Source organism: Lepus europaeus, chromosome 1, assembly GCF_033115175.1.
Source record: "Lepus europaeus isolate LE1 chromosome 1, mLepTim1.pri, whole genome shotgun sequence".
NCBI lineage: Eukaryota > Metazoa > Chordata > Mammalia > Lagomorpha > Leporidae > Lepus > Lepus europaeus.
Window position 1 is genome coordinate 181,843,890 of NC_084827.1, and position 24,979 is coordinate 181,868,868.

At 60.3% G+C, this 24,979-nt stretch overlaps 1 protein-coding gene across 2 annotated transcripts; it reads left to right on the forward strand.

The window, feature by feature from the left end:
- The first annotated feature begins 4,597 nt into the window (after positions 1–4,597).
- ASB1 (ankyrin repeat and SOCS box containing 1) lies at positions 4,598–24,468 on the forward strand. 2 transcript variants are annotated; one of them, XR_009866180.1, is made up of 5 exons: positions 4,598–4,721; positions 7,093–7,234; positions 9,577–9,879; positions 17,833–18,798; positions 19,369–19,451. XR_009866180.1 is itself a non-coding variant. In XM_062193911.1 (5 exons), exons 1-5 carry the CDS (start codon positions 4,673–4,675, stop codon positions 19,494–19,496), a joined length of 1,008 nt encoding a protein of 335 aa, XP_062049895.1. In that variant the 5' UTR covers positions 4,598–4,672; the 3' UTR covers positions 19,497–24,468. The 2 variants fall into 2 exon arrangements, 1 of the variants encoding a protein (XP_062049895.1); XM_062193911.1 differs by having other exon boundaries at positions 17,833–18,218; positions 19,369–24,468.
- Positions 24,469–24,979: the final 511 nt, after the last annotated feature.

Consider the following 24,979-nt stretch of genomic DNA (forward strand, 5'->3'; position numbering starts at 1 on the left):
ACATACACACATACCACACCCACAGCACATACTCACACACACACTCACACACACCGCACACACCACACACAAACACACCCCCCCGCAGTTCCCCCCTACACGGGCACACACACCCCACACACCACACACACACGCACACACCCCCACTCTGCTAAAGTCTTTCATGGACATTTCCCCGAGAAACATTTCTCTCTGGAAAAATAAACCACAGGACGTGATTAAAGCCGTTGTGCGTGCTGGCCTGCACCGTGCCAAGTGCCTCACCACATGGGCCGGCAGCAGGCCGCGGAGCCTGGCCTGTTCACAGCCCCCAGCGGCGACACTCGCGGCCGAACGCGGCAGCTCCCGCTTCTCTGCGGCGTTCCCTGTGGGGCGGGCGGCGAGGTCAGCCGGCAGTGTGGGTCAAGGCCGCAGTGTCGACCCAGCACAGCCGTCTGGGTGTGTCTTCTGCCTCGTGGCCCAGGAGAGGGGGACATAAACCCCATGATGAGAAACATCAACTTCTTAAAAAGATTGATTTGTTTTGTTTGAAAGGCAGAGTTAGAGAGGGAGAGGGAGGAACAGAGAGAGGTCTTCCATTCGCTGGTTCACTCCCCAGATGGCCGTGAGGGCTGGAGCTGCACCCATCTGAAGCCAGGAGCCAGGAGCTTCTTCCAGGTCTCCCACATGGGTGCAGGGGCCCGAGCACTTGGGCCATCTTCCCCTGCTTTCCCAGGCCACAGCAGAGAGCTGGATTGGAAGAGGAGCAGCTGGGACTAGAACTGGTGCCCACATGGGATGCTGGTGCCGCAGGCAGAGGCTTAGCCCACAACACCACAGCACTGGCCCCAAAAACATTAATTTCTTTTTCTTTTTTTTTGACAGAGTGGACAGTGAGAGAGAGAGAGAGACAAAGGTCTTCCTTTGCTGTTGGTTCACCCTCCAATGGCTGCTGCGGCCAGTGCACTGCGTTGATCCAAAGCCAGGAGCCAGGTGCTTCTCCTGGTCTCCCATACGGGTGCAGGGCCCAAGCACCTGGGCCATCCTCCACTGCCTTCCCGGGCCACAGCAGAGAGCTGGACTGGAAGAGGGGCAACCGGGACAGAATCTGGCACCCCGACCGGGACTAGAACCCGGTGTGCCAGCGCCGCAGGCGGAGGATTAGCCTGTTGAGCCACGGCGCCGGCCAAAACCATTAATTTCTAAAACTAGTTTCTAACCCTCACCTCACCATAGCCAGGGTTCTCCAGAGAAGCAGAACACACACACGTGCGCGCACACACACACAGGGAGGGAGGGAGAGGGAGAGAGGGAGAGGTTGCAACAGTGGCGACTGGAGAGTCTGCGACCAAGGCTGAGAGGCCAGAAGCCCACAGGAGAGCTGCTGGGGGCCGGTGCTGTGGTGCAGTGGGTAAAGCCGCCGCCTGCACCGCCCGCATCCCAGGTGGGCTTCGGTTCGAGTCCCGGCTGCTCCACTTCTGATCCAGCTCTCTGCTGTGGCCTGGGAGGCAGTGGAAGATGGCCCAAGTGCTTGGGCCCCAGCACCCACGTGGGAGACCTGGAAGAAGCTCCTGGCTCCTGGCTTCTGCCTCGCCCAATCCTGGCCATTGAGAGTGAGCCAGCCAATGGAAGAACTCTCCTCCCTCTCCGGAACTCTGCCTTTCTGATAAACCGGTCTTTAATAAAGACAAGAGCAGCGGTGGCGTCTTGAGCCCAGCGTGTGCCCACGTCTCAGTCTCAGGTGGAACCCTGCCCCCAGGAGACCTTGGTCTTCCAAGGCCTTCTAGGGGTCCGGTGAGGCCGCCACGCCCCTGGGAGCCCCCTTCATTTAGAGCTGCCAATCCCTCTACAGAATCCTTCCCAGGCCCCTGGCCGCTGCGGCCAGACGACACCCCAAGCTGGCTGGAGGTGCTCTGTAGCACCCCCAGGCCTGGTCCAGCTGCCCAGTGCACAGAGGGTAACCACTGCCATCTGGGCGGAGGAAGAACGCTGTGCATCGCAGAGCATGGCCAGGCCCCGGGCAGCTGTCGCTTCCTTCCCGGGCCCCCCACGGGCTCCCTGCGGAATGTTGGCCCAGGTCTCTGGTGGGGGGTGGGCTGCAGCAGCATGTCACAGCTGTGCAGGTGGGGGGTGGGCTGCAGCAGTGTGTCACAGCTGTGCAGGTGGGGGGTGGGCTGCAGCAGCGTGTCACAGCCGGGCAGGTGGGGGGTGGGCTGCAGCAGTGTGTCACAGCCGTGCAGGTGGGGGGTGGGCTGCAGCAGTGTGTCACAGCCGTGCAGGTGGGGGGTGGGCTGCAGCAGTGTGTCACAGCCGTGCAGGCCAGGGCCCCCAGTGCATCACTTCACGGGGAAGCCAGCACAGCCAGCGACAGCACCTGTGGCAGGGCTTGTGTGTGAGCCACAGGAGACCAAGTCGGGGCGGGCCGTGCCCGGGTTCTCTGACAAGGACTGCTCTTGAGGACCCTCAGGACCCTCCCCTGAGGGCGGGAGACTCCCTGGATTCTTCTGGAAGACCTGCCCAGCCCCACCTCTTACAGGGTCACCACCTCTCAGCCTCTCCACACTGCCGACCCTGCTTCCAGCACACGGGTCCCGGGCACACACTCCAGCCACATCCAAGCCCGCAGTGCCTCCGGCTGGCCCCAGGGGCACCTGCCCAGGGCCCCTGCTCCCTCCCCGCTGGTTTGATAACAAGCCCCAGGCTGAGGCCGTGTGCCAGGAACCCGTGTCTGCTGGGGGAGATAGGCCGGCTCCCGGGAAGCAGAGATAACTGGCTGGGTGGGGCTGGGAATCCCTGGCCAGCTGGAGGCTGAGGTCCCCAGGGACAGGGTGTGGGCCGGGGAGGGGCCGTGTGTGGGTGCAGGGACAGTCAGCTCTGGAAGGGGACAGGGGCTCTCCAGACGCGTCCAGGGAGGACTTCAGGCGCTCCCCAAGTGACGAGACCACGTTCTGTGGCAGGAGAAATTACCTTGGTGGGGGAGGGCACGGAGGGGGGATTCAGAGCCTCCTGTGTGGTGGGGTCACGGGGCGGGGCCCCCTTGCCCTGGTGGTAAACCTGCCAGGGGCCCGTTCCGCAGCCCCTCGGCCCCGCACAGCAGGTGCCTCGCCCAGAATCCCGGGGGAGAGGGACCTGGCCCCAGTGAGCAGGGTGGCCTCCTGACCCCGTGCACTCCCACCCCGGGGGGTGGGGGCGGAGGCCCCCTCGGCCACTCAGTGGGTTACAGGCCCAGGGCCCACACTGCCCTCAGCCACCGCCGGCTGCTGGGTCCAGCTGTGGAGTCTCCGGGCCTCCCCTGGTAACCCATAGAGCCCCCTGCTTCCAACTGGAGGGCAGGCGACGAGGGCGGTGGCGAGGGAGGCCTGGTCCCTGCCTGGGCCACGGTCCCCTGCCCCCCCTGGAGATGGCCGTGACTCCAGAGGCCGCAGGACCCGCAGACCTGCAGGTCTCACACAGCTGATGACCTCCCTGGAACGAATGCCTTGCAGAGCGACTTCTGGACTCGGGCTGCGAGGATCGCCGACCCGTGCCCAGGAGGACTGGACAGCGAGGACGCTCATCGGGGACACGGGCTGCTGGACAGGGGGGCAGGTCTCGGGCAGGCGAGGCCACTTCGTGCCGGCTGCAGACAGGGGTGGCCGGACTCGGGCCGCTCCCCAGAGCCACCCGGGCGCTCTGCGAAGCGCACCCCAGTGTTTTTCCGGTCCCCTCACACACCGGCCCCACCCGGGCTCTGCAAGCCCTGCCATTCTGCTTGCGGACCGGCAGGCACCCGCCCTCCCCGGTCCCCGCAGCCGCAGGTGTGCCGATTTCCCAAGACGCCCACGCCCGCCCTGGGGCCTGTGCTTGGGGACCCCCGGTGGCTGCGTTGTTGTGGGCGGGCTCTGCCAGGGCAGGGGAGCTGTCGGCTGTGGGGGAGCACGCAGGAGCTCCCGCGCCCCACCACGCACCTGCAGGCCATGGGTGGGCTCCCCCCGCCAGCCTGGGCGCGGCCTCCGCGTCCAGTCCTCCTCTCCCTGAGCGCCCATGGGACCCCTCAAGCCTCTTCCAGCGCGGCTCCCTTCCCTGGCACGGGGCCTGCGGGCTAAACCGAGGCGCCCACCCGCGCATGCGTTCATCCCGCACCGTCGTCCCAGGCCCGGGCCTCTCTGTACACGCAGACAGCGCTGCTGGGGCGAATTCTGGAGCCCCGCAGCACCCCGAACCCCATCTTCTCACAGCGCACAGCTGAGCTCGGGGGGGGGGGGGGGGAGGGAGGCCTAGGGTTGGGCGACCGGGGCCCGACGCAGCAGGATTCGAACCTGCATCGAGAACCTCCCGCGGCTCCGCCCCCAGTAGGCCACGCCTCTTTGCGGAGGCGGGGACGGATCCGACCAACCAGTGTTCTAGGGCCATGCAAATTAGGCTCCGCCCCCAGGTAGACATATTTTCCCAGACTCCCCTGCTTCCTCTGTGAAGAAACTCCAGTAGCGCAGGCGCGGATCGTTCCCAGGTCCCGCGGCGAGGCCGGAAGTGGAGACTCCGGCGCAGCGGTACCGGAAGCCCGTGAGGGGAGCGCGAGCCCGCCGGAAGCCGTGCCCCCGGCCCCGCCCACCTGTCCGCAGCGCCGGAAGTGGCCGCTGACAGCCGCGCATCTGGCCCGAGGGTCGTGGGGAGCCGGCTGCCGCGCGGTCGGGGGCCGAGGGCCGCAGCACCCATGGCTGAGGGTGGCAGCCCTGACGGGCGGGCGGGCCCTGGGCCTGCAGGTAACGTGCGCGCCGCCGCCGGGCTGCGGGCGTGGGGCAGCGGCCCGGGCCGGGTCGCCGCGCGGTCTGCCGTGGACTCGCCCGTCCGCCGGCGCGGATCCGCCGTGAGGGGAGCGCCCGGGCCGCTGTGGCGAGCTGGCTGGTGACACAGCGCGGCCGGGCGGCGGGGCGGCGGGGCGGCGGGGCGGCGGGGCGGCGGGGCAAGGCGTCGTCGGCCGGCTGCACCTGCTGCGCGTGCCCTCGGGCGCTGAGCGGGGCTGCCCGGAGTGTGCCGCGGCCTCCTCTGGGGGCGGGCGAGCGGCTCCTGCCCCCTCCTCCCCTCCCCCTCTCCCCCCTCCTTCTCCTCCTCTTTTTCCTCCTCCCCCTCCTCCCCTCCTCCTCCCCCTCCTCTCCCCCTCCCCCTCCTCCTCCATCTTCCCCCCTCCTGCTCCTCTTCCTCCCCCTCCCCCTCTTCCCCCTCTTCCCCCTCCTCCCCCTCCTCCCCTCCTCCTCCTCTCTCTCCTCCCCCTCCTCTCCCTCTTCCTCCTCTTCCTCCCCTCCCCTCTTCTTCCTCTTCCTCCTCCTCCCCCTCCTCTCCCTCTCCTTCCCCCTCCCCCTCCTCCTGCTCCCCCCTTCCTCCCCCCCCCACCCCCCCGCCTGGACTGACGTAAGCCAGACAGTTCCCCTAGGGCCTGGGCTTTGCTTGGGACTGACCGACCCCAGGGACGGCGAGGACCCCGGAGCCTGGGTCGCCATCTCCCGCGGGCGGCAGGAAGGCCGTCTGTCGGCTCCTTCGCTTCCAGGAGGGGCCCTGTGGAGGCGGCCGGCTTTCCCTGTGCACAGGGCTGTGTGCAGTCTGCAGTGGGGCCAGCAGGGCGTCCGTGAGTTCCTACGGGCTGGACCCGGGGTAACTGTCGTCGCTGGACAGCTGGCCTAGAGTCTGGCGCAGGGGAACTCGAGCTGGCCCGTGGGCTGGGTCACGAGGCACCTGTAGAGGAAGGCCTGGGGACGGCACGGTGTCCTGTGCCAGTCACCGGCCTGTCCCGAAGCGCTCTGCTCCTACGGTGAGCTTTCTCACTCTGCAGTACCGGGCAGCTGTGGGGTCTGACGGCTGGAGGGGGGCCGCAGGCGCCTCGTGGGTGTCGCCTGCTTGATGCCTCTGTGGAGCGGTGTGGGTCGCCGCGTGCCGTGACCCGTGCCCACGGCCAGGCCCACGGCCTGTGGTCTCTGTTCCTGCCGCACCTGCGGCTGAGTCTGTAGGCGGTAGGTGTCCGGGAGAGATTGGTCTGAATACAGAAAGTAACTCAGCCTCTGGAGCGAGTGCCCACGGAGGGGGCCTGGCCACGTGGTCGCACCGACGCAGTGTGGGGACGTGAGTCCAGGCAGCCTTGGGTTCCTGGTTGTCACTTGACACGCCCATCCGTCTTGATGTCTTGAGTCTCCCGGGGCTTATTCTGGGCTGTGGTGTATTTTTGGCTGAGATGTGAGGTGAAGGACTCAATGATTTCCAAGTGGGTTCCTCATTGTGTGATATTGCCTGTTGAATACGCTTTCCACCCGCATTGATTTTTTTAATTTATTTATTTGACAGAGTTACAGTGAGAGGGAGAGACAGAAAGGTCTTCGCTCCATGATTCCGCCCGCGTTGATTTTGATGTCTGCTTATCAGATGTTAAGCTGTTTACACCACGGTCTTTCGTGCAGTTTGTTCTGTTTGATTTATTTTTTATTCTGATAGGAGTTCATTTTCTAGTAGGCTGGTCTTTTCTCGTTACTCTTGCTGAAAGACTAAACTACTCCTCCGTATTTAGATTTCCAAGCTTTATTTTTTTCACATCTAGCACCAAAAATCCAAAGAGATTGGTTAAACTTCACTGATGGGAAACAGGAAAGACTTCCCTCACGTTGGGCCTTCTCGCCCAGGTTCGTGTAGAGCGTCCCCACCCCGGGTCTCCTGCTCTCGCGTTGTCTGGGACTGGGTCTGTTCACGTCTATCCACGCCTACCTTGGTGGTGTTGAAGGACGCGTGCTCGGTGTGCCTGTCTGGTGCGTTGTTCCCTATGTGGGCACGGCTGTGGCCGGTGCCTGGAGCAGGGTGGTGGGGACCCCTGCGTGGCCGTGTTGGGTTGCCAGGTGTCTTTCTGGTGTACAGGAGAGGGGGTGCTCCTCCGTCTTCGGGGTTAGGGTGCTTGCATGCCGCGTTTGTTTGACACCATGTGTTGCACTTCCGTTTGCCACTCTGTTGTTTAGGATCCTGCTTCCCCTCCGCCTTTCTCAGCCTCCTGGTGTTGAGAGCGTGTTTGTCCCGAGGGCGGCTTTCTCCTTTCCTGAGCGGTGAGCAGGGTGGCCGAGGCGCGGCCCCGGGCTGACAGGAGCCCTCTCTCCAGCGCAGGTCCCAATCTGAAGGAGTGGCTCAGAGAGCAGTTCTGCGACCACCCGCTGGAGCGCTGTGAGGACACACGGCTCCATGACGCGGCCTACGTGGGCGACCTGCAGACCCTCAGGAGCCTGCTGCAGGAGGAGAGCTACCGCAGGTGAGCGGGGGCGGCGTGGGCGGGGGCCCTCTGACAGCTGGCTCTCCCTGGGTGTCATGGTCCTTGACGTTAGCCAGGGGCGTGCGCGGGGCATCTGTTGTCTGACAGCTGGCTGTCCCTGGGCGTCACCGTCCTTGACGTTAGTGGGGGTGTGGGAGTGTGGGCGGGGCATCTGCCCTCTGACAGCTGGCTGTCCCTGGGCGTCACCGTCCTTGATGTTAGCCCCCGTAGTGGGCCCTGCCCCTCGAGTCTGCTGTGTCATCCCAGCTGCTCTGTCCACCCACCTTTTCCCTCCCCTTCCTGGCCCCGGCCCTGTGCCCAGCACCCAGAGCCCAGCATCAGGCCGCTGTCTCACGGCCCCAGGGGTCAGTGGGTGCTCTCCTCATCCTCATTGGCAATCCCCTGCGGCTGCCAGCCTTCTGCAGCAGCGGAGCCCCCTGCAGGCCGGCTGGTGGGGCGCTGGCACCTCCCCTCTGGAGGGGTCTGTCCTGTGTGTCAGGCTGGGAGGGGTCTGTCCTGTGTGAGGCTGGGAGGGGTCTGTCCTGTGTGAGGCTGGGAGGGGTCTGTCCTGTGGGTCAGGCGGGGAGGGGTCTGTCCTGTGTCAGGCTGGGAGGGGTCTGTCCTGTGTGAGGCTGGGAGGGGTCTGTCCTGTGTGAGGCTGGGAGGGGTCTGTCCTGTGGGTCAGGCGGGGAGGGGTCTGTCCTGTGTCAGGCTGGGAGGGGTCTGTCCTGGGTGTCAGGCTGGTGGGGCACTGAGCGCCTTCCCTCTGGAGGGGTCTGTCCTGTGTCAGGCTGGGAGGGGTCTGTCCTGTGGGTCAGGCTGGGAGGGGTCTGTCCTGTGTGAGGCTGGGAGGGGTCTGTCCTGGGTGTCAGGCGGGGAGGGGTCTGTCCTGGGTGTGAGGCTGGGAGGGGTCTGTCCTGTGGGTCAGGCTGGGCCTCCACTAGGTTCTAACCTCAGCTGCACTGGAGCCTCCCCCAGTGTCTGTTTCTGCCCCTCAGGCCTGGGCTGGCAGTGAGCTCCTGGAAGAAAGACTTCCGCGTCCGTGCTGGACGCTAACCTGCCGCTCTGTGGGCAGCTCCCAAGACGAGGATGTCTGACAGTTCAGGATCGGTTTCTTTCCTCTTCTCCTTCTAGTGTCTTGGCGTTTTGTCAGAGCAGGTGTCAGTATTGACAACAGAACAAACCCAGAGGGCAGGTGCTTCCTGTTAGTTAAGATTCCCGCATCCCGTGTTGCGGAGCCTGGCTCTGTCACCCAGCTCTGGCTCCTGGCTCCAGCTAACCGCGGCTGTGCACCCTGGGAGGCGGTGGTGATGGCTCCAGTCATTGGGAGACCTGGATTGAGCTCCTGGCTCCTGGCGTTGGTCCGAGAGGGGCTGTCGTGGGCTTTTGGGGAGTGAGCCAGCAGGTAGGACCACTCTCCTGTCTCCCTGCCTCTCAAGAATCCAGCCCACCCCAACCCAGAAAGGATTGTCACAGAGAGGTCACCAGTGTTCACTGTGAATGACTCAAGCCCAGAGGAAAACGTACTAAACCTGTTCGTGTAGTGTAGAGTGGAGTGGAGTTGGCCAGGCCTCAGCAAGCCTGCCCTGTTGCTCTCCCCGGTGCTGTTTGCCTCTCTTCTTATGCCCAGGTTGGGTGACTCTGTTTCTGATAGTTTTGTGTTGCTGTTCATTTCGTCAGTGGTGAGTTCTCAGCATCCTGCTCCTTGGTCTTCTCGTTCGGTCTAAGCCAACGCATGGGGCTGGTTTCAGGAGATGCCACGCCCTGTGTGTTCCTGGGTCCCTGGTGCAGTGCCCTGGTCCCCAAGCATTGTCCTGACTCGTGTCGGGCGGGCACTTGGGGAACCACCCTGCGGTTGTCGACGTGTAGGCCGACACCAGCGCGGGCAGCTGCACTGTGTTGCTGCTCCCCGAGAGCGAGCCGGCTCTGGACAGCTTCCCCCTGCTGTGGCTGCCCTGGAGCATGGCCCTGGGTCACTTAGTCATGCCGAAGGCTGTTATTTGTGCCAGCCTCAGTGGGGATGCTGAGCCCAGAGGCCTGGCCTTGCGCCGTCACAGGGTGTCTGGTGAAAGGGGCCCCAGGCTCTGACCCAGATTCCTAGGCCGGTGTGCTGTCCATCGCTCCCGTCTGTGTAGAGGGAGGTGTGCTGGACGGTGGCTCAGGCTGTCCGGTGCCTCTAGTCCCCCCGCTGCAGACTGGGCTCTCAGCGCCTGCCCTGCCCTGCCCAGGTCCAGCAGGGGGAGATGGGAAAGCATTTCAGAAAGCAGACGCATTCGGGGGCACCGTGGACTGCCCTCTGGGTGCAGCGCAGCCGCCCTCACGCGCTCCCGTGTTCCCTGCAGCCGCATCAACGAGAAGTCCGTGTGGTGTTGCGGCTGGCTGCCCTGCACGCCGCTGCGCATTGCCGCCACCGCAGGCCATGGCAACTGCGTGGATTTCCTCATCCGGAAGGGGGCCGAGGTGGACCTGGTGGACGTGAAGGGACAGACCGCCCTGTACGTGGCCGTGGTGAACGGGCACCTGGAAAGCGCCCAGATCCTTCTTGAAGCAGGCGCTGACCCCAACGGAAGCCGGCACCACCGCAGCACGCCTGTCTACCACGCCTCCCGCGTGGGGAGGGCCGACATCCTGAAGGCTCTCATCAGGTCAGTACCGGGGCACCTCCCACCGTGCCGGGAGCCTGGCCGCATCACCTCCGGGGCCCACAGCCACCGTCTCGGTTCCGTTCGGGACTTGGGGTTTGTCTTCCAGCGGCGCTCGTTGGAGTGTCCGTTTCTCTGGTCTTTTTGGGTCGCTTCTTCAGCTCTCCTTTGCACCTTTCCTACTTAGTGGAGAAACTGGATCTTCCATTATCTTTATTTTCCTCTCATTTTTGTTTTAAACTTTTTGGGTCAAATCCTAATTTTTTTTCCTCGATTGGCGATGTAAACTTTTAAGATTATTCATTTACCTTTGGTCATATACTCTAAACTTTGTCCTTATTTATTAAGCAGGAATAACTGAAGTTGAGTTCTTTGTTGTAGAGTTGTAGAGGAGAAAGTTTTTTTTTTTTCTTGGACAGGCAGAGTTAGACAGTGAGAGAGAGACAGAGAGGTCTTCCTTCTGTTGGTTCACCCTCCAATGACCACTACAGCCAGCACGCTGCGCTGATCCAAAGCGAGGAGCCAGGTGCTTCTCCTGGTCTCCCATGCAGGTGCAGGGCCCAAGCACTTGGGCCATCCTCCACTGCACTCCCGGGCCACAGCACAGAGCTGGACTGGAAGAGGAGCAACCGGGACAGAATCCGGCGCCCCGACCAGGACTAGAACCCAGGGTGCCGGCGCCGCAGGCAGAGGATTAGCCAAGTGAGCCGCGGCGCCGGCCGAGGAGAAAGTTCTAGTAGCATTTGTGAGCTTCTAATTTTACCGTTTTGTAGCTGGATGTTGTTGGCCGTGTGGTTTTCATTCTGGGGCTGGAGTTGGTGAGAATGGTGATGGTGAAGAAGGATGTCAGACCCCATTGCCGTGGGTTCTTGACGTCGTGGTGCTGATGGTGGGTTCCGTGTGCAGAGCACAGTGTGTTAGCCTGAGTGTTTTACTCGGCCTCTGCCTCGCACCTTGCTGCGGAGTCTGCCGTCTTGATCGTTGCTGCGCTTTGCTCCTTCCCGTGTTCTTGTTTGGAAAGGCTGGGTGCTGATTCAGTCATCGGAGCTGTGGCGTCTCTGATTGTGCCTGTCTCAAAGCAAGAGTGCTGTGGGTGACTCACGGCGCATTTGCATAGCCTCGCGGGATAGCTAATCTTAGTTTAAGATAGCTTAAGTCCTGTGTGTACTCACGTAGGACTGTCTGGGATTCTTGCTTTTTTCATACGGTTATGGTTACTGCCATAGCGGATGCTAGGGCTTACTTCCTGTATCTTTCTATTCCTTAGTCATTTCCTGTAGATACACTTGATACCTTGTTCCATGATCTCTGTTTAATTCTCTCTCCCCTTCCATTGTTTTAGAAGGTTTGCCAGTCTTCTTTTAATCAGACCAATGGTTACATTTCTTTCCGTAGCTACTTGGAGCCAGAGTGTGTTTTCCGGTGATGTCTTCCTACCTGAGCTGCGTTTCTCCCCTCTGGAGGGCAGGGCTGTCCGAGGTGGGCAGGGAGCAGTTACGCAGCTGCTTCGCAGGGAGGGGGCTCAGTGCGGAGAGGGGCCGGGCAGGCTGCACTCTGCGGTTCTGACGAGCAGGGCTCTTCCTTGGCCCGTGCAGACATGGGTTTTATTTATTTATTTATTTATTTTTTTTTTTGACAGGCAGAGTGGACAGTGAGAGAGAGACAGAGAGAAAGGTCTTCCTTTTGCCGTTGGTTCACCCTCCAATGGCCGCCGCAGTAGCGCGCTGCGGCCGGTGCACCGCGCTGATCTGATGGCAGGAGCCAGGTGCTTATCCTGGTCTCTCAAGGGGTGCAGGGCCCAAGGACCTGGGCCATCCTCCACTGCACTCCCTGGCCACAGCAGAGAGCTGGCCTGGAAGAGGGGCAACCAGCAGACATGGGTTTTAAACTGGGCACTGGGGATACGTGCGTTCCGCCGGAAGGCTGTGTACTAAATGGCGCCAGCGCTGGCCTCTGGGAAGACAAACGAGACTGGTACAGTTGTTATATTCCAGGTGACAAACCGGGAGGGTTTTTTCTGTTTTTAGGGATCCCAGCCTGACAGCCTAGGCCACTCCTGCACAGTGTCTCTGCAGCTTGGCGAGTGTAAGTCGCGGGTTCAGGGTGTTTTGAGCAGTTCTGAGTCTCCTGCAGGCCTGCTTGTGGGAGGAGCTTCGAGAAAGCCTTCCTGAGACAGCCTCCTCCCCGCGTGGCGCCCGGACGCTGCCGTGAGGGCCCTGCACACTACATCGGTATTCTCGGAAGTTCTCTGTACTCTGTTGACTCTGGGAAAGGGCGGGGGGCCTGGTCAGGGTGCTGGGTGGTTGGCATCGTCCACGTGGCCTAACCCAGCTCCTGCCTGCTCTGTGTGCTTGCCGCCTGGCAGAGCCGCTGGTGGGATTTTCTGTCCCTCTCCCGGTTACATCCATGTTGCTGTTGTAAACTTCCCTGATAGATTTTGCTGAAATGTAGAGAAAAGTAAGGAGTGGATTTCTGTGTGTGCAGAGGTTATGTTTTGCGTTGTCCCAGCGGTTCTTGGCAGCAGTATTGAAAGCAGTAGAGGAGCCTGGAGAACATTCAGGATGGAGCTGACGGGGTCCCGTCCGTGTTTGTGAGGAGGTGAGGGGCTGTCTCCCACAGCTCTGCGGTGCCGGATTGTCATACTGCCTCGTTACAAACTCCCCGGGAATAAGGGGGAAAACCTGCCTGAGGTCCAGTTTTCTGTTTCTTGTTGAATGGTAGTGTGGAATGAATTACCAGTTGCTGATTGGTTTCACGCGTCATTCATGGGCGTCTTAGTGTGGAGACCTTGTTTCCGGGTGGGCGAGTTGTCTGTGCCCTCCGGCTGGCGCTGCCTGAAGGTGGCAGTGTCGGGTCCAGGGGAGAGCTCTGGACGTGATGAGTGGTGCTGTGGCTACTGGCTGACTGTTGGCCACTGCTTCTGTGACAGCACGGGGAGTGGTGGTGCTGTCACCCCTGGACGCTGCACGTTGGGCCGTCACCCTCACTTCCTCTGTGTGAGGAGGCATTTCCTGTTTCAGGTGAAGTGGGTGATGATGGGGCTAGCAGCAGCTGGAGACACAGGTGCTGGCTCTGCGGTGTTTACACAGGTGAGGCCGCCTCCTCATCACCTCCTCCCAGGGTCCTCTGACTCTTGGGGAAGGTGGTGTCTGCCAGGTTCCCCATCGTAAAGCGATCTCTTCCCCTCTGTAATTAGTAAGCCTTTGGTGGAGAGGCACTTTGCAGTCATGTCTGTGTCCTGTTCTCCATCTCACTTTTTTTTTTTTTTTAAAGATTTATTTATTTATTTATTTCACAGGCAGAGTTACAGAGAGGCAGACGTAGAGAGAGAGAGAGAGAGGTCTTCCATCCGCTGGTTCACTCCCCAAATGGCTGCAACGGCTGGAGCCGGGCTGATCCGAACCCAGGAGCCAGGAGCTTCTTCCGGATCTCCCATGTGGGTGCAGGGGCCCAAGGACTTGGGGCATCTTCCACTGCTTTCCCAGGCCATAGCAGAGAGCTGGATCAGAAGTGGATCAGCCAGGACTCAAACCGGTGCCCATGTGGGATGTCAGCACTGCAGGTGGCAGCTTTACCCGCTATACCACAGTGCTGACCCCCATTTCATTTTAAAAACCTACTTATTTATTTATTTGAAAGGCAGAGTTACAGAGAGAGAGAGAGAGAGAGAGAGAGAGGGATATATCATCCATCCGCTGGTTCACTTCCCAAATGGCTGTGCCAGGCTGAAGCCAAGAGCCAGGAGCTTCTGGGTCTCCCATTTGTGGGTGGCAGGGGCCCAAGTACCTGGGCCATCCTCTGAGGCTTTCCCAGGTGCGTTAGCAGGGAGCTGGAATGGAAGTGAGCAGCTGGAATCCAACCCAGTGCTCGTGTGGGATGCCGGCATCGCGGGGTGGCTTAACCCACCACGCACGGAGCTGGCCCTCTCACCCCAGATCTGCAGTGTGTTTGTGAGTGTAGTCTCGCGGTTTCCTGTCTGATCCTGAGTCACAGCTCAGTGAATCACACTGTTGTCGTTGTTACTTACTTTGATGTTCGATTTGTCTCAGATTTGGCTGTGGGCAGCCTTTCCAGCCAGCTCTGTGCTTCTGAGCTGTCTGCACGTTCTGTGTGCAGTTCTTGCTTTGTCGTGTACGTCCTGTTTTCTGGGCTCAGGTTGTTGGCCTGTCTCTGGGATGAGTCATTTCTTCGAGGAGTCTTGGTTTCTTTTTGGTGAGCGTGGTATGCAGAAACCAGGACTTGGACTCGAGGAGTGCTTATTGTGTTTGGGGTGATCCTGCTGCAGCCCCTGCCCCGGGCCAGGCTGAGCTCACACGCATGTACCGTGTTTATCTATGTTTCTGTGTGTACACTGACACTTGTAAACCAAGCTAGCACCAGAAGGTTCACCCGGTTTTCTTCCTTTCCAGGTGAGTCACTTTCTCTTGCAGTAGTGAGACATCTGGTTCCCTTGGCCTTAGAAGACACTCACTTGTTCCCAGGCCACATGGGCCTTTTCGCCCACTCGGGCCAACACCCACGGCCAGGAGCCACCCTTGCGCGCACTCGCACTTTGCCAGGACTGTGACCCTCCCTCTCTGGTTGAGTGATCCCTGTTGCGAGTAAAATGGTTGGTAGTTTGAGTTGGCCTGGGAGGACTCCCAGTGCCTGCTAAAAAGCTGTTGTCCATTGTTGACTTGGCTGTCTGAGTGCGGTGACGAGGGCAGGCTAACTCTGCCTGTGGGGTTTCTGTGGTGGGAGGGCAGCTCTGGGTGAGGTTGGTCTCCTCACCTCTGGGCTGTCCCTGGGGAGGTTTTCTCTGACTGCTGTAGGCATGGCTGCCAAGAAGGGCAGGTGTGTGTGTGTGTGTGCGTGTGCGTGTGCGCGCGCCGCCCTGCTGCTGGCTGCCTGCTGTCCTGGGCCCTTCCCTGTGGATCTTGGCTGACTGCTCACGTGTGTGGCGTGCCGGAAAAGAGCAGCTTCCCCGTGGGCAGCGTGAGTGGGGCGGCGCCAGCTGGGTCTGCTTGGGTTCATTCAGGTGTTGTTTGTTTTTGGCTTTGAGTTTTTAGGAATTACTTTTTACTTAATGGTGTTTTACAATGTAGAATTTATCCATGTAAAATCTGTTAAAGTGTGTTGAAAACACGGAACTAGCTTCTACCCTTGTCTTTTTCCTGCTCTCTCTCTCCCGTGTGTGTATCTCGGGTGTGTCTCACACGCACAGTGCAGGGTACACAGTGGCTCCCCGTGCACTTTCACCACCCTGCCCCTCTCTTGCTGTGCCCTGGGCGATGTTCCAGAACAGCACGAAGCGCCCTACGCGTTCCTGTCCCAGCTGTCCCTGCCTTTCGGTTGGGTGCGTCAGGGCTCGTCCAGCCAGGCCTCGCTTGGTGGACAGGTGGCAGTCTTGTCTGCCGCGATGGGCAGTGCTTTCATGCTGGCTTTGAGTGTGCATCTTCCCAGCTTTGTCAGTGTGCCTTGGGAATGGATCCTAGAAGGTATTATTGGTAAGTAAAAGCACAGCGTGTCGTCTTGGTAGCAGCTGCCAGGCTCCTCGGCAGGAGCTGATGGGTGTTGCTTCCCCGCCCCGGTGCTGGGGGAGGCTCCTGCCGCCGTGGAGCTGCCCGTGGCTGTGGGTGTTCCCTGTGTGGTGGGGGAGTGACGGGCAGGGCCGTTTGGCATCTGTGTTCTGTCGTGCGTCTTTCTGTGTGGTTAGGGACCATCCGCACTGGGCTCACTTCCTGCAGGGCTGTGGATCTTGGCTTTTCAGCTCTCATGCTAAGGATGTTAACCTTCTGGAACATTCCCCTGGTTTTCCTCACTGGTTTACATGCCTTATGCTATTGTTTTTGCCAGGCAAAAGTCTTTCTTTCTTTCATTTTCTTGTTAAAAAAGTTGTTTTTGAATTTCGTGTCGCAGTTGAGCCAAGTTTACGTGGAGACTTCTGATTTCTGTGTGGTTTCCTGTTTTCCGTCTGCACCCTGACCCCGTGGATACACATCTCGGTGCATGCTGTGACGAGTGGATTTAGTTGTCTTTGTGGATATCCGAAGCCACTTTATTGGAGTGCCCCCCCCCCCCCCCGGCTTACTTGAGAGGCCACCTTCCCTGTGCCAATCCCAGGTGAGGGCAGGTCCGCTTCGGGTTTCCGGGGCCTCCTGCCCTGTGGCTTCGTCTCCGTGTGCCAGGGCCTCAGAGCCTGTGTTGCTTCCCTGTCTCCCACTGCTGCTGTGCTTTCTCTGCTGTGGCTCTCTAGATGCACTTGATAGCAGACCTGCAGATCTGGGCATGCTGCTCCTTTATCTGTGTTTGTATTCCGTTGACTTAGGTCCAGGCAAGGCACTTCATGGGCAAATAAACGGAAAAGTGACGTCTGAATAACGTGAGCCTCTTCAGGGCTGTGGTCTGTCCGTCCTCCCAGGTCCACTTTTGTCTTTAGTCTTGGATTGTTTTCCTCCTGCAGATTCTGGACATTTATTAAGTTTGTGATGTCATTTAAAACTTTATTTTGTGGGGCCTGTGTTGTGGTGTAGTGGGTTAAGCTGCTACCTGCAACACTGACATCCCATGTGGGCACTGGTTCAAGTCCCGGCTGCTCCTCTTCTGAGCCAGCTCCCTGCTGATGTACCTGGGAAAGCAGCCGATGATGGCCCCAGTGCGTGGACCCCTGCACCCCGTGGGAGACCCAGAAGAAGCTCCTGGCTTTAGCCTGGCCATCTGGGGAGTGTCACTGGTTAGAAGATCCGCCCCCACCTGCCTGCCCATAACTCTTCCTTTCAAATAAATAAATAGGTTTTAAAACAAAAACTTTATTTTGCTATCATATATGGGGTCTTTTCTTCCACTTTTTCTTTCAGCTTGCTTTTGCTTGTGTTTATAAAGTCTGTTGATTTCACAGTGTGCTACCTTAGTCAATTCTCTCATTGCTTGTATTTTCCTTTTATTTTGGACTTTTCATTTAAGCCCTATGGTTGTATCCTCTGAAAATCAGGAGAACTTTCTGTCTTCCTTTCTGTGCTCGGCTCTCCAATCGCTGCCTCTGCCGGTCCCCTTCAGCCCAGCGCTGGGTGCGAGGCCAGGGAGCAGGAGCGTGTGCTGTGCTGGTGTTCCCCATCACGCGAAGGGCATGGCCCTCACTTCCTGTTTTATTGAATATCGTAAATGCGCAAGTGTTGAGTTTTGTCAACACTTTTGATGTGTCTGTGGCGATAGTTAGAGGAGTTTCTCCTGGGCCCCATCACTGTGATGGATTCTGTTAATAAGAGTACAATATTGGAGCTGCCTTCGCGTTCTTGGAGTGACCATGAGATGATCCTGTTAATAAGAGCTACCCCGTGAGGTCAGGGAGTGTTGCTTTTTAAATATCCTCTTGGCTTCTCTGTATTAGTGTTTTATTGACAATTTAAACATTGGTACCACGAGAGAAGTTAGTGGGCAGTTTCTGTGTATCTGGCCTTTGCCCAGTTTTCATATTATTGTTGCGCTAGTTTCATCAGATGGATTTGGACATTTGCCTTCTTTTTCTTTGTTCTGAAATAACTTGAATAACCATGGGATTATTGGGTATTTCAAGGATTGAAAGACTCCCTTGGGAGTTTCCACGTTCTTACCCGCTGCCTCCTCCTGATGGGAGTAACGAAGCTGCTGTCTCCTGAGACCCGGGGGATTGGTTCCAGGGCCCTTGAGGATACCGGGATTGGTGGACACTCAAGTCCCTGTTCCTTACGTGCATCCTCACATGTGCTTTGACTCTTCTCTGGGTTGCCTGAGGTACCCAGTACAATGTGATGCTGGCACATGGCTGCCCATGTCATCTGGGGAGGTGACAGGATCCAGTGATTCTCCACCGTGACTGGTGGAGCCCTGCTGCCAAGTGTCCACTCCCCACGGTGTCCCTGCAGTGGGCCTCCCTCTAGGGTGGCCGTGGGACTCTTTGGGATGGGCTTAGTCTGCTGATTGTCCCTCCGTGTCCTGCAGGTACGGGGCCGACGTGGACATCAACCACCAGCTGACCGCTGACGCGCGGCCATCTTTCTCGCGGCGGCTCACCTCCCTGGTGGTGTGCCCCCTGTACATCAGCGCAGCCTACCACAACCTTCAGTGCTTCAAGCTGCTCCTGCAGGCCGGGGCCAACCCCGACTTCAACTGCAACGGCCCCGTCAACACCCAGGAGTTCTACAGGGGCTCTCCGGGCTGCGTCCTGGACGCCGTCCTGCGTCACGGCTGTGAGGCCGCCTTCGTCAGCCTGCTGGTGGAGTTCGGGGCCGACCTGAACCTGGTGAAGTGGGAGCCCTTGGGCCCGGAGTCGAGAAGCAGAAGGAAGGTGGACCCCGAGGCCTTGCAGGTCTTCAAAGAGGCCAGAAGTGAGTGGCCCGAGTTCACCTCTGCCGTGCAGACTGTTTGCGAATGATGTTGCGTTGGGACAGCCGGTTCCAGCCAAGTGGTGGCCGGCTTCTCGTTAGGAGTGGCGGTCTTCCGGGAGGCCCTCAGAGTGGCTTCTCCTTCTGAGCCTCTGGACACCACGGGAAGCTGTGGACCGTGCAGCACACGCGGTCTGAGCGCAGGCCGCTAGAGAGCCGCGTGTGCCCACTGCCCCTCACGGAGCCCGGGGCTCTCGTGTTCTCAGCTCCCTTTCCTCAGTTCCACTCAGACACCGTTCTTTTGGATTGTGTGATAAGTCTAATTTTTTTTAGGATTAAGTCCGTAGTTTGCTTATTTATGAAGATTTTGAGGATTTGCTATGTCAAAGGCGAGAGTGGAATTGGCCTGTGGCCTGTCTCTGGGGTCCAGAAGTCACCTGTGTGTCCTGTGGGACCACCTGCCATGCGCCCCTGCCCTGCCTAGGTCTTGAGGGCACCCAGTAACCTGTCAGGAGTCTCACATTTGAGTGGATCGCCTCCCAGCCATCAGAACGTGCTTGTGCCTGGCCGCCCCACGCAGCTGGTGAGCAGTGACGCTGCTAGTGTCCATAACTGGTGCCCTCAGCGCCCTGTCACAGCCAAAGCAGAGACCTGGAGCCGCGCTGTCAGCCTGCTCCACCCCGGCCCCACCCAGCTGCACCCCGGGGTCCCTCGGGGCCTGTGGTGCTGACCCAGGGCAGCGGCTGACGGTGGCTGAGGCCCTGTGCGGTCAGGTGGCAGCAGCCGTGAAGGGCCGTCCTCGCGAGGGCCCGCTCCGGGCTTCACATCGGAGGAGGCGCACGTCAGTGTGGTGCTGCCTGCCGTTCACAGCTGCCTTGGTCTTCAGGGTGGGACGGGAACTGACCTTCCCCTGTGTGTCTGGGGACGGGAGCTGACCTTCCCCTTCCTCCTGTGTGTCTGGGGACGGGAACTGACCTTCCCTGTGTGTCTGGGGACGGGAACTGACCTTCCCCTTCCTCCTGTGTGTCTGGGGACGGGAACTGGCCTTCCCCTGTGTGTCTGGGGATGGGAACTGGCCTTCCCCTTCCTCCTGTGTGTCTGGGGACGGGAACTGACCTTCCCTGTGTGTCTGCTGTTCTGCCCCGCTCTCCAGGTGTTCCCAGGACCTTGCTGAGCCTGTGCCGGGTGGCCGTGAGAAGAGCTCTCGGCAAGCACCGGCTGCACCTGATTCCCTTGCTTCCTCTGCCAGACCCCATAAAGAAGTTCCTGCTCTATGAGTGAGGGCGAGCGGCGCTGGCTGCAGGAGGAGGAGGGCGGTCCGCGGTGGACAGAAAGAAGTTCCTGCTCTATGAGTGAGGGCGAGCGGCGCTGGCTGCAGGAGGAGGAGGGCGGTCCGCAGTGGAAGCCGACGCTGACTCTCGCCCTGTGGACCGTACCCTGTGCTGCCCACGTGTCCCGTCCGGCCCTGTTCTCATGGATTGTAATCCATCGCAGGTGCTCGGGCCGTTGGACAGTCTTTGGGTCTTTGTCGGCCTAGAAGCTCAGACAAAACTTAATTTTGTTCTTCCTGAGTGTGCGCTTTGGGTTTCGCAGTTGTGTGTTCGTGACGGGGCCGCGAGACGTGTGCAGTATGGGCCGCGGCTGGAGCTGTGTTGATGCTCCCGCTAGGGAAGACTCCTAGCACTTTCCAGAACTGTGCTTCTATTTATTTATTTATTTCTCAGTTTTATTGTTTGATTAAAGCCTTCTAATATCTAAATGAAAGGGAGTTTTGGTTAAAAAAAAAATGTGGAGAACCAAGGCCCAGTTCTTGAGTTGCTGGTTTGCTTAGCTGCTCCTGGGGTGAAGGACCCCGTGTGTTTCCTGCCCCACGTCCCCCTGCACTTCAGGGCCCCGCTCTGTGCCGGGGCTCTGTGTCTTCCAGGACGGTTTCCTGGCTGAGTGCACTCGGTGTGGCTTCTCGGGGCCAGCCTCTGCGCCAGTTGTGAGCCGTAGCGCCTGCGCAGAGTCCCCAGCATGGTTCCCGCGCTGGGCCCGCCCTGCCCCCGCTGCAGGTGTATGAGCTCTCTGCGTCCAGGCAGCAGTGGCTTTCCGGAGGCCACCCTGAGCTCGCTGGGAGCCGGCGGCCTGCGTTTCGACCGTTCCAACAGCAGTCACTGCCAGCTCTGATGGAGGAAGAAAGTGCCTGCACGTCCGGGAAGGAAGCCCAATGTCTCCGACAATCCCAAGCTGTCCGCTGGGTGGTGATGGCTCTTTGCTCTTTGAGGCCTACGTGTCTCAGCAGCTGCTCTCAGAATCTAACGGGCAGGCAGCCGTGAGGGCAGGGCCTTCCCTTGGCCTGGTGAGAGAGACGGCCTGGGCTGTCGGGGCAGGTATTGGCTTTGTGGGAGGGCCCCACTCTCCTGCCCAGGGCTGTGCAGCCAGGTGGGCGTCAGCAGGGCAGTGGCTGCAGCCTCGGTGTGCCCAGCTGCCTGCCGTTTCGGGTGGAGCCACGTTTGCTCCCTTGAAGGCCCTGTCATGTAGATCTGTAGCGATCCTGCACTTGAGATGCATGTAGCAATGGGCAGGTTGCATGTACTGCAGTCTGTAAAAGCTGAACTGGTGGTGCTGTTTTATTGATTATCAGTGTCACTGGGGGTTTTAGCTGCCCAGACAGCATCTGGACGTTAAATTGTGTGGCTTGGGGATGGGATGGGTGCGTGATGGCTGGGCTCTGTGCACACGGGTGCGTGCTGGCCCCACGAGCACGTGTGCTGTTCCGAGGCCGTACACGTGTTGGCTGGTGCAGTGGGGGAATGCACGCCGGGGTGTTGACGTGGCTGCAGTGGCTTGGTGTTGAGCTCTGATCGTTGTCCGCGTGCGGGCTGGCTTCCTGCTGCTCCTGGGGGAGCTGGGGTTGGGGCCCCCTCGTGTCGGGAAAGACTCCTCACTGCTGCGTGGGGAGCCGAGGACGTCAGGGCCGCTGGCCCAGCAGAGGGCTGGCTGTGTTCTTTGTTGCATCAAGGGGGGCTGGGGACGGATTGCGACTGGCCGCTGGGCAGGTGCCCTCTGCTGCAGGAGAGGGATCGGGCTTGTCCTCCGACGGGGCCCAGAGGGCTTTCAGCACGAGGGTTGTTCACGTCACTCGGCTCTGTACTGGTTTCCACCCTTCTGGTCAGGGGGGAGCAGCCAGGCCTCTCCAGGTGAGCGGTGTCGGCTCGTAGGACACGCTGAGTCTGCGCGGGGTGCTCCCCAGCCTCCGTCCTCTGACCTCCGGGGAGCGGCACCCGGGAATGCTGGGCTGTGCGGAGCGAGCCTAGGCACGGCGAGGGTGCCGTGGCCCTGTGCTCTGTGCGGCGTCTGCTTCTCAGGGATCCAGCCATGTCCTCGTGGTCACCCTGGGAGAATGAGCTGAACGTGCCCTCCCAGCTGGGCCTCGTCCCGGCCTGGCCAGGGAGGCGGTGTGTTTAGTGTGTTTGGATCCCGAGCTGGGCCCTTCCTGATGGCCCGGGCTGAGGTGTGCGCAGGCGGCTGCAGACCGCCTCACTCGCAGAGCTCGGGTTCTGCGCTCTCCGCTCCAGCCGGCCCTTGCTGGTTAAAATCCCAGCAACGCTGACGTTGAGACTGTCGTTTGAAAGGCCATAGCTGCCTGTCCGTGGCTCTGCAGACAGCGTAGGCCGCTGGCCAAGGCCGTTCCCTCACTTGACCACAGCTCCCTTCTCTTGTTGGCGGGGGTGGGATCCAGGTGAGACAGCCTCACCTGACCGTGATGCAGCCCTGGGTGCCTCGGGCCCGTGTAGCCGGGAAACGGCCCCCTGGCTGCCCCCCAACCCCAGGTCAGGGCTCGGGGCGGGGGGGAGCCCGCTGCTGCCCCCACCCGGCCCAGCAGTCTTGATTGTGGCCACCTCAGGGGCAGCTGCTGGCCCTGGACGCGTGGAGGGCCAGGGTGGGGTGGCGACCGTGAGAGTTCAGCTTCCCAGTTCTAGGGGAGGGGCTTTTCGTATTCCCAGATGCCCCCAGTTTTCATATTGCTCTCCATATAACTTATCCGTGTATTTATGTATTTATTTATTTGTTTATTCCTGCTTTGTTCCAGCAGAGGTTAAGGCAGCGATGCTGGGTTTCTGGTGTTCTCCTCTGACGTTTGTAGGTTTTCAAAATGGACTGATTGCACAGTACTTTTCTTTTTCTTTCTTTCTTTCTTTTTTTTTTTTTTTTAAGATTTTATTTATTTATTTGAGAGGTAGAGCTACAGACAGAGGGAGAGGAGAGAAAGGTCTTCGTCCTGCTGGTTCACTCCCCGAATGGCCACAGCGGCTGGAGCTGCGCCATTCAGAAGCCAGGAGCCTCTTCCCGGTCTCCCGCATGGGGGCAGGGGCCCAAGGACTTGGGCCACCTTCACTGCTTTCCCAGGCCACAGCAGAGAGCTGGATGAGAAGTGGAGCAGCCGGGACCAGAACCGGCGCCCATATGGGATGCCAGTGTTTCAGGCAGAGGCTTAGCTCGCTGAGCCCCAGGGCCGGCCCCATGCGAGGTACCTTTCGAGTGAAAGGACAGGTCAGTGCCCTCGTGGCTCTTTCTGTTGTGGGCTTGAGAGCCGTCATTTCCTGAGTATTTTCCCTTCTTCCTCCTTGAGTGATTCTTCAAATAAAATGTTGGAGAAAGGAAGAGGAACTGCTGCAGACCTGTGACTGAGCAGAGGGGCCAGCTGGTGAGGGCACACGGCGGCCTGTGCGCCGCTGCCACTGCCGCTGCCCGCGGGCCTGGGGCAGCCCCGGCTGTGTGGAGGCTCCTGCTGCCTCGCCCACAGGGTGGGGTCACGGGATGCACACACACAGGTGTGGACAGGTGTGTGAGGGTCCCGGGGGCGCACACACATGCACTTTGCAGGCGTGCTGTCTGCCCACACTGACACGCATTCCTCCTCTTGGTGGCAGGGACCATGCTGGGATAGCCTGGGGCAGGGGCTGGCTCGGTCTCGTGCTCCGTGGGGGTGGCCAGGGTCACGCCGGCCCATGGTCAGCTGTAGGCACCGCGTGCGCTCGTGCAGGTGAGGTAGGTGAGGACAGCTTGCTAGGGCACTTACGGAGTCAGGTCTATTCAACTGCAAAGGCTTGTCCTTCCTGATCTCGAAGCTGAGGAGTTGTGTAATGAGGGTGGTAGGCGCGGCTGACACTTTATTTTTAAAAATGCTCTTTGTTGTGTAGCAAAATGTTGACTGCCCCTTGTCAGGCCTTAGAATTTCTTTGTAAGTTTGTCTCTGAGATCCCAAAGTCAGGGGCAAGAGTGACAGGGACACCCAGGTGTCACAGAGCTGAGCTGTGGTGGACACGGACACCCGGGCGTCACAGAGCTGAGCCGTGGTGGACACGGACACCCGGGCGTCACAGAGCTGAGCCGTGGTGACACAGACACCCGGGCGTCGCAGGGCTGAGCCGTGGTGGACACGGACACCCAGGCGTCACAGGGCTGAGCCGTGGTGACACGGACACCCGGGCATCACAGAACTGAGCCGTGGTGACACGGACACCCGGGCGTCACAGAGCTGAGCCGTGGTGACACGGACACCCGGACGTCGCAAGGCTGAGCCGTGGTGGACACGGACACCCGGGCGTCACAGGGCTGAGCTATGGTGGACATGGACACCCCGGTGTCGCAGAGCTGAGCCGTGGTGACAGGACACCCGGGCGTCGCAGGGCTGAGCCGTGGTGACACGGACACCCGGGCGTCGCAGGGCTGAGCTGTGGTGACATGGACACCCGGGCGTCGCAGGGCTGAGCCGTGGTGACACGGACACCCGGGCGTCGCAGGGCTGAGCCGTGGTGACACGGACACCTGGGCGTTGCAGAGCTGAGCCGTGGTGACACGGACACCTGGGCGTCACAGAGCTGAGCTGTGGTGACACGGACACCTGGGCGTCGCAGGGCTGAGCCGTGGTGGACACGGACACCTGGGCGTCACAGAACTGAGCCGTGGTGACACGGACACCCGGGCGTCGCAGGGCTGAGCCGTGGTGACAGGACACCCGGGCGTCGCAGGGCTGAGCCAGTCCTGAGCTTCACGGGTCAGGCTTCCTGCCAGCCAGGGCCGCACCCTTTGGGCCCAGTGACGTCCTTTCTGTCCCTCGTTTACCCTCACTTCTGCCTTCTCTCCAAACCTGCTCCTGCAGTGCCACAGACCTCGCCGGTGTGCACTCACGTGTCCCGTCCCGGGGGTCCCACGGGGGAGCCCGCCGCGTGTGGAGGGCACCTGTGCCGCGGATTCCGTGCACAGGAGTGGGCGGGGCGGGGCGGGGCGGGGCGGTGACTGCTGCCGTGGTTCGTGTGGACAGAGCAGCCGTGCGCCGCTCCACCCGCACCCACGCCTCTCTGGGGGTGGGCGCCCGCCTGGGTCGTGCGCCGGGGCCTGTGTGCCTGGAGCTGTGCTAAGGGAACACCCACCCCACCCCCGCACCTGTCTCTGCTCCGGTAGTGAACGCCTGTGCCTGCGGTGCTGGGCCCGTGACTGTGTTTTGCCTTTGTGCCTGGTTCAGAGTTTGCAGAAGTGTGGTGGACATTTTTGATCTGTTGTTGTAACCTTAATAAACGCTTCATTCCCCAAAATTGCCCTAATTTTGTGGGTGGTTTGCCTTGGGCGTGCACGTGTTGGTCACGTGGAGTCTTGGTGTGCACGTTTTGAGAAGAGCTTTGCCGTGGGGGCAGAGGGGGCTCTGAAACAGGGGTCTTCCAGCTGCCCCGAGGGGCCCTGGGCTCCAGGCTTAAACTGCCCGGCAGCCGGGGGTACCA